At 44.5% G+C, this 8,212-nt stretch overlaps 1 protein-coding gene across 1 annotated transcript in view; it reads right to left on the reverse strand.

Moving 5' to 3' along the window:
- The window catches only part of atp13a1 (ATPase 13A1), a 119,091-nt gene that overhangs the window by 47,271 nt on the left and 63,608 nt on the right, over window positions 1–8,212 (reverse strand). The window contains exons 17-18 of the mRNA XM_085971416.1: window positions 1,672–1,715; window positions 585–849 (exon numbers count right to left, since the gene is read on the reverse strand). Of these exons, the coding sequence (XP_085827542.1) occupies window positions 585–849; window positions 1,672–1,715 (309 nt within the window). The remainder of the gene's footprint in view (window positions 1–584; window positions 850–1,671; window positions 1,716–8,212) is intronic.

Raw genomic sequence — 8,212 nt, forward strand, 5'->3', positions numbered from 1 at the left:
GATTAGAGTAATTCACTATGATGTGAGGCACTGTGGGCTGAATGGCTTCAATTCACTGCTGAAAATTCTATGCTTCTAATTATTAGGTTTACCCCTGGGAAGGACGGCTGCATAGAAAAGTAGGATGACGGCTGTCTGCTGCCTGTATCCTAACTTACACAGTCCCGTTCACCCACCACCTCTGTGCTCGCTGACCTACATCGGCTCCCAGTCCACCAACTGCTCAATTTTAAATCTCTCGTCCTTATGTTCAAATCCTTCCATGGCCTCGCCCCCTCCCCATCTCTAACTTCCTCCAGCCGTACAACTCTCCAAGATCTTTTGAGCGTCCCCGATTTCCAATCGCCCCATCGTGAATTCAGCTGCCTAGGCCCTAAGCTCTTGAATTCCCTCCCTAAACCTCTCCGCCTCCTCCTTCGAAGTCCTACTTAAAACCTACCACTCTGACCACTGTCCAAATATCTCCGTATGTGGCTCGGTGTCAAACTTTGTCTTCGACAACATGCCTGCAAAACACCTTGGGATGTTTTATTACATTAAAGGCGCTAAATGGATGCAATTTGTTATTGTAGTTAAAGTCTAACCTTCTGCTTGGGTGCGACCCGGGCAAACACTTGGATATGAGGCATGAGCTTCATCAGGAATGGCTGGTTCATCGTATTTAAATAATCGAGCCCTTCTCCAGTCATGCACAGGTCGTAGTGTTTCGTCAAGTCACCCACGGAGGGTGGAATCATGGGAATGGTAACTGTGCCATCGATGGAGTTCCACTGCCACTCAAAACCTGAAGGGATTAGCACGCAACATTCCATTAGGCTTGACAAACACGGGACAGTCCTCCGCACGTTCCTTTACAAAGTGATATTCCTTAGGGATTGCTGCTAGCAATTAAACTTTGAATGTCACTCTTTCTGTTTACTTATATTTCACATTTTAGGTATTTCTATCAATTCTATGGTGCACTTAAGTAGCTTCAATAGATACATACTGTCATGTGGAACGATTATAAATCTCAAAGTGGTCGACCTACGGAGCGCCAAGTAAAAGGTATTTGTGCATCTCGGTCCATTTTATGAAAGAAGTTTCCATTCAGCTAAACAGAAGACAATAGAACCAGTGTCTTACAATATAGACATGTGGCTGTTCAGACCAGTTTGTAATAGGTAAAAGACAGACAGACTTGCATTTATACAGCACCTTTCACGACCACCGGATGTCCCAAAGCGCTTTACAGCCAATGAAGTACTTTTTGAAGTGTGGTCACTGTTGTAATGTAGGAAAAGTGGCAGCTAATTTTGTGCACAGCAAGCTCCCACAAACAGCAATGTGATAATAACCTCAATCTGTTTCAGTGATGTTGATTGAGGGACAAATATTAGCCAAGACACCGGGGAAAACTCCCCTGCTCTTCTTCCAGTAGTGCCGTGGGATCTTTTACATCCACCTGAGAGAGCAGACGGGACCTCGGTTTAACATCTCATCCAAAAGACGGCACCTCCGACAGTGCAGCGCTCCCTCAAGTACTGCACTGGGAGTGGTAACTGAGATTTTTGTGCTCAAGTCTCTGGAGTGGGACTTGAACCCACAACCTTCTGACTCAGAGACGAGGGTGCTACCCACTGAGCCACTGGCCGACACCAACTGATGTGAACAGGTAATGGGCAACCTCACCACCAGATTGAGATAGGTATTGCAGCATATTTGGTTTCTTGACTCTGTTAAGTAAACAGGGGCAGCGGTCATTCAGTTGAATTGCCACCTGGTCAGTGAACTTTGCAGATTACAATGTGGTCAGTTTAAGGCTGCAGGTCAGAAATACCCAACATTTTAAGACCGTTCTGTATCTGTAACAATGTGTGACGACTGAACTGTGACGCACTGTTTCTAACTTATTAAAATACGAATTTTGCTGCCAGTTTTCTCCCTTTTTAACAATAAGCCATCAGGTTTCCAATATTTGGTTGGGTTGAGTCAGTACTGTACATGCAGTTACTGAGTTACTGTAAGCTAGGGTGTGTAAATAGCCTTGTGGGCCCCATCAAAATGTAACATGGCATCTGCCCGACAGCTTTGACCATCCTATGGTGGCATAGAATTACACAGAATATACGGCACTGAAACAGGCCATTCGGCCCAACCAGTCCATGCCGGCGTTTATGCTTCACTCGAGCCTCCTTCCATCCTTCCTCGTCTAACTATCAGCATAACCCTCTATTCCCTTCTCCCTCGTATGCTTATCCAGCTTCCCCTTAAATGCATCTATACTATTCGCCTCAACCACTCCCTGCGATAGCGAGTTCCACATTCTCACCACTCTCTGCGTACAGAAGTTTCCTCCGAATTCCCGACTGGATTTTTTTGGTGATGGCCTCTAGTTTTGCTCTTCCCCACAAGTGCAAACACTCTGGGGGAGAAATTGGGTGAGTAGCGCCACCTGTTAGCGCCTAAAGAGGCAGTCAGTGGCTGTAGCGCCACTGGCTGCATCTCCCGCGATATTCAGTAGGGGCGCTAATGGTGGCGTTAGGCATTTGCGCTGCGCCGCCACCGAAGACGTCATCGGTGTGCGTAGCGCCCCATTCGTGCCCCGTTCGCGATATTTGGTAGCGAACGCCGCAGTTGCGCCGCTCGCTACCCGCGCCCGGTTCACGGGGCCTTACTGTGCCGGCAGTGGCGCAAGTTAAGGTGGAGGTGCGGGGCGGCCACTTTTTCGGCGGCCGCCTGCCAGCACCTCCGTCCCCGGCCTCCTAACCGCCCCCCCCCCCCCCCCCCGCGGCATTGCCGGCTGTTTCCCGAGAGCCCGGCACTTCTCCTTGGTGCCGGGCTCATTTGCCGGCACGCGCGAGCGGGGATCGCGCTGTTGCAGGCACCTCCCCCTTAACAGTGGGAGGAAGGCCTGCAGTACCGCAGCGTGCCGTGCCGCAGCATGTGGCGCTGCGGCACATTGCGCTGCGATATTCAGTTTCAGCACCCTAAGAGGGACGCGGAGCGCCTCGAGCCTCGCCCTGTCTCCCTCTAGGGGCAATGAAACTGAATATCTGGCGATCGGTATCACACCGATCGCTGCGCTAAATCCTGAGCTCAGGCGACTTTTGCGCCACTTTGGCGCCCCAACCCAATTTCTAGGCCTCTCTGTCTACTCTATTAAAACCTGTCATCATTTTAAAGATCTCTATTAGGTCACCCCTCAACCGTCACTTTTCAAGGGAAGAGACCCAGCCTGTTCCTCGCAGTTCTGGTATCATCCTTGTAACTCTTCTCTGCACCCGCTCCAGTGCCTCTATATCCTTTTTATAATATGGCGACCAGAACTGCACACAGTACTCCAAGTGTGGTCTAACCAAGGTCCAATACATGTTTAGTGTAATTTCTCTACTTTTCAATTCTCTCCCTCTAGAAATAAACCCTAGTGCTTGGTTTGCTTTTCTTATGGCCTTACTGACCAGTGTCTCAACTTTTAGTCATTTGTACTTCCAGATCCCTTTGCTCCTCAACACCATTTAGATTCTTATTTTCCCCCAAGTACAGTAACGTGACCTCTATTTTTCTTACCAAAATGGAATACTTCACACTTATCCATGTTGAAATTAATTTGCCAATTATATGCCTATTCAAGTTTATTGATGTCTTATTGTAATTTGTTGCAGTCCTCCTCAGTATTGACTATCCCTCCCAATTTGATGTTAACAAATTTAGAAATTGTTTTTGATTCCAAAGTTTAAATCATAATATAAATTGTGAACAGTGGTCCCAGCACTGATTCTTGTGGGACCCCACTTCCCACCTTCTGCCACTCTGAATAGCTACCCTTTACTCCTACTCTCTGTTTTTTGTCTTTCAGCCAGCTAGCTAGCCATTCTGCTAATTGTCCCCGACTCCACATGCTCTGACCTTATTGAAGGCCTTTTAGAAATCTAGATATATTACATCTACTGCATTACCCATGTCTACTCTTTCTGTTACCTCTTCAAATAATTCAATGAGATTGGTCAAGTAATTTTTTCCTTTTGAAATCCATGTTGACTATTCAGTATTATATTTTTTGTTTCTAGATTTTTTTTCTGTTTTCTCCTTTAATAGGGATCCCATTATTTTTCCTACTACCAATGTTAAGTTGACTGGTCCATAGTTCCCTGGACATGTTCTATCTTCCTTCTTAAATATCGGTATAACGTTAGCTATCCGCCAGTCCTCTGACACTACACACCTTTTTCTAACAAATTATTAAATATGTGTAATAGTGCCTCCACTATCTCTTCCCTAGATTCTTTTAAAATGTACAGATGCAATCCGTCTGGACCAGAGGTTTTATCCTCTTTGAGTTTCATTAGTTTATTTAATATTTCTCTTTATTTTAAATGTAGGTATATAATTTCCAATCTCATCTTCCGATGGCATGTCCATCTGATCCGTCTCTTTGGTAAATATTGAAGCAATATAATTATTTAATATTTCTGCCATTTCGCTATCGCTGCCTGTGATTTTATCCTATCCATCCCTCTATTCCAACTTTTCCTTTTTTAAACGTGCCTGTAGAATATTTTACTATTTTGTTTTATGTTCCTTGATAATTTAATTTCATAGTTCCTCTTTACCTTCCAAATTGTTTTTTGACTTCTCTGCTAGTCTCTTTGTATTCTCCCTTGTTATGCTCTCCTCTGCTAAAGAAAGGCTTGCATTTATATAGCGCTTTTCACGAACTCAGGATGTCCCAAAGCGCTATACAGCCAATGAAGTACTTTTTGAAGTGTAGTCACTGTTGTAATGTAGGAAATGCGGCAGCCAATGTTATAATGACCAGATAGTCTGATGGAGGGATAAATAATGATGTTGATGGAGGGATAAATATTGGCCAGGACACTAGGGATAACTCCCCTGCTCCTCTTCGATAGTGCCATGGGATATTTTACATCCACTTGAGGGGGCAGACGGGGCCTCGATTTAACGTCTCATCTTAAAGACGGGACCTCCGCCTGTACTGCACTGGAGTGTCAGCCTAGGTTTTTGTGCTCCAGTCTCTGGAGTGGGACTTAAACCCATGACCTTCTGACTCAGAGACAAGGGTGCTACCAACTGAGGCACAGCGGACACTGCTGTCCACGTACTAAATGTATGTCCCTTTCCTTACCCTCATTTTTTCCCCTGATGTCTTTATTCATCCATGGTGTCTCATTAGTTTGTTCTTGCTTGTTAGCGGAATATATTTTTTCTGGGCTTAGCTGAACACCATAACATCTGTTAACAAGCTTCTTAAAACAACAATGCAAGGCTCAGATCAGGAATCAGAATCTGTGTTTTCGAACAAGGTACAGTCTTCTGAAGTTTGAGGATGAATAAAGTCAATGAAAAGTGGAAGTAAAAGCATGCAATTACACAGGCTCGATCTTGTTAAAACATTAGGAAATAAACAGTCCCACAGACCCAGAACTGGGCCAAAGTCTGCCCTTTATACTGTTCATGCAGTTAGCAACTTTCACAGCTGTACCAATCTGTACCACTAGAGGTCGTGATCTACACAGGTACAAAGGGGCAGAAATTCCTCCCCAAACGCGCGAGTACGGAAGGGGTACTCACGCGTCTGGCCGGAGGAAATGCCGGTTTTCAGCATGCACAGCGCATGCGCTGAAAACCGGCATTTCCTCTCCTCTCACCCAAGAGTTGAAGAGGCTAGTGCGTGCGCTGTAGGGGGCAGCGCGTGCGTCTTGGATTTCCTCTGTTTTGGGGGATTTGCGCATGTCTAAAGACCTCCGGTCTTTACGCTTGTAAAAAGCACACGTAAGTATTTATTTTTACAGGTAAGTGGTGTTTTAGTGCAATTTAGAATTTTTTTTCCCCACAGGTTTATTATTTTAAAGAATCTACAATAAAAGGTAAGTTTAGTTTTAGACCCTTTTATTAAAAATTTATTTTTTCAAAAAAAAAAATTAATGTTTAAATTATTTTTTAAAACTTATTTATACTTAATTTAATGATTGGGATGTTTTTTAAAATTTTATTTAAAGTTTAAGTAGTGTTTTGGGGTGCAGTATTTCTCATGAGTTTGACAGTTCTTACTCTCAAACCTATGAATGAAGTTTCCCCTCCCCTGATTGGCTGAACAGTGCTCACCTGATCCCAGCCGGCACATCGCACTAACTACGCCGCTGGGTCAGGTTAGCACAGCGCGCCGACATCTGAACCTGGCCCGCAGTGGATTTCCTATGTCGGCGCGCAGGGTGAGCGCACATCGGGGGCTTGCACGCGCGGCAAGCCCCCGACACCAAGTTCTGGGCCGTTGTTTTTTATTAAATAGAATTACATAGAATACACAGCACAGAAACAGGCCATTCGGCCCAACCAGTCCATGCCTGAATGCTCAACATATATATGTTATGAAGCATTAGCATTTGGATTGCAGCTTGCTTATGGGAGGAGTGCTCGGATATGTGGCTATTCCTGCACGGAGATCAATGCAGGTTTGGGGGTTAAGGTGATTCATTATTTTCTTAGTTTCTGGGGTCAGTTTGGTGGAAAACGGAGCGGGGAGTGATGCTCCAAGCTACTAGCAGTTATCCCAGTTCTGACATAAAGTCATCGCCCTGAAACGTTAACTTTGTTTCTCTCTCCGTAGATGCTACCTGACCTGCTGAGTGTTGTTTTTGTTTATCCTGGATGGGGTCTGTGTCCTAGTGGGAGGCGTAGCAACAATATTGCTTTATTCAATAGCTTGAGTAAGAACAAGGGTCGGAGAGGAACTCCCCCCTAATTGGCCTGTTTTATTTGCCTCTCCCAGGTGCTCACTTGGCTTTCGGCTGGAGTGGGGAGTGTTTGTATTATACAGGGCCTCGCAGTTGTGTGAGACAGGCCGGATGGATCGTTGGGCCTTTTACTGTCCGTCATTGTTCGTGTATTTGTAAGAGAAGGGCTATGCATACGCTGGCACTGCCAACAGACACCTGGCAGCACTCGTGGCAAAATGGAAGTTTCCTGCACGTCTCCCCAAACCTGAACTCACTCCACTGGGAAACAAGACATTGTTTTGTGCCGGAGGTGTGAGTCCTCGCCTTGCCAGCTAATTTACCTCAAACTGATTCATCATTAATTGAGGTTAAGTCAGGATTGGGTCCACCAGGTGGCAAGAACTTGCATCCAAGAACTGGGTTAAAATCATACAAATCCTTTCAGCCGACAAATAAGAGCCTTCGACCACTCTGCCTGGTCCCAGAGATGGAAAGCTAGTGCACTAACCCACAGCACCGTTAGTGTCCCTGCCCTATTAATACATTCTCCGTGCATTGGCAGGTCATCTAGCCCCACCGTATTAGTTGCATATTAACTAAACACACACACAAATTTCTAGTAATGATTAGTAAAACATCCTACACTAACCTCACCTCCACTTCACTCAATTACCTTCCTATTCAAACCCAAACTATATTATCAATCTATCCCTATACATCCCAAAATTCATCCTATTCTCACACTTTCCCCATTCCTTCATATCTCTTTAACACCCTTATCACAACCCCCCATCCTACTTCCCCCCCTTTTATCTTCATTTCCCCTCTCTCCCATTTCCATCTCCCCTCTCTCTTCCCTTCCCCCCTATCACTTCCCCTCCACCAATTATTTTTCCTCTCTATCTTTTCTTTCCTTTCTCACCTCTCTCTTTTTTTCCTTTATCCCTCTCTCTTTTACTTTTTACCTCTCTCCTCTCTTTCTTTTTCATTTCTCCATCTCTTTTTTTTCATTTCTCCCTCTCTTTTTTTTCATTCTCCCTCTCTTTTTTTCCTTTCTCCCTATCTTTTTTTTCCTTTCTCACTCTCTTTTTTTTCCTTCTCTCCCTCTCTTTTTTTTACCTTCTCCCCTCTCTTTTTTTCCTTTCTCCCTCTCTTTTTTTTCCTTTCTCCCTCTCTCTTTTTTTTCCTTTCTCCACTCTCTTTTTTTTCACTTCTCACTCTCTTTTTTTCCTTTCTCCCTCTCTTTTTTTTCCTTTCTCCCTATCTCTCTCTTTTTTTCCTTTCTCCCCTCTCTTTTTTTCCTTTCTCCCTCTCTTTTTTTCCTTTCTCACCTCTCTTTTTTTCCTTTCTCACCTCTCTTTTTTTCCTTTCTCCCCTCTCTTTTTTCATTTCTCCCTCTCTTTTTTTCCTTTCTCCACTCTCTTTTTTTCATTTCTCACTCTCTTTTTTACATTTCTCAACTCTCTTTTTTTCACTTCTCTCCAATCTCCTTCTAT

This window comes from Somniosus microcephalus, chromosome 31 (assembly GCF_052327205.1).
Source record: "Somniosus microcephalus isolate GS21.2 chromosome 31, FLI_Smic_1.0, whole genome shotgun sequence".
In the NCBI taxonomy this organism is placed as follows: Eukaryota; Metazoa; Chordata; class Chondrichthyes; order Squaliformes; family Somniosidae; genus Somniosus; species Somniosus microcephalus.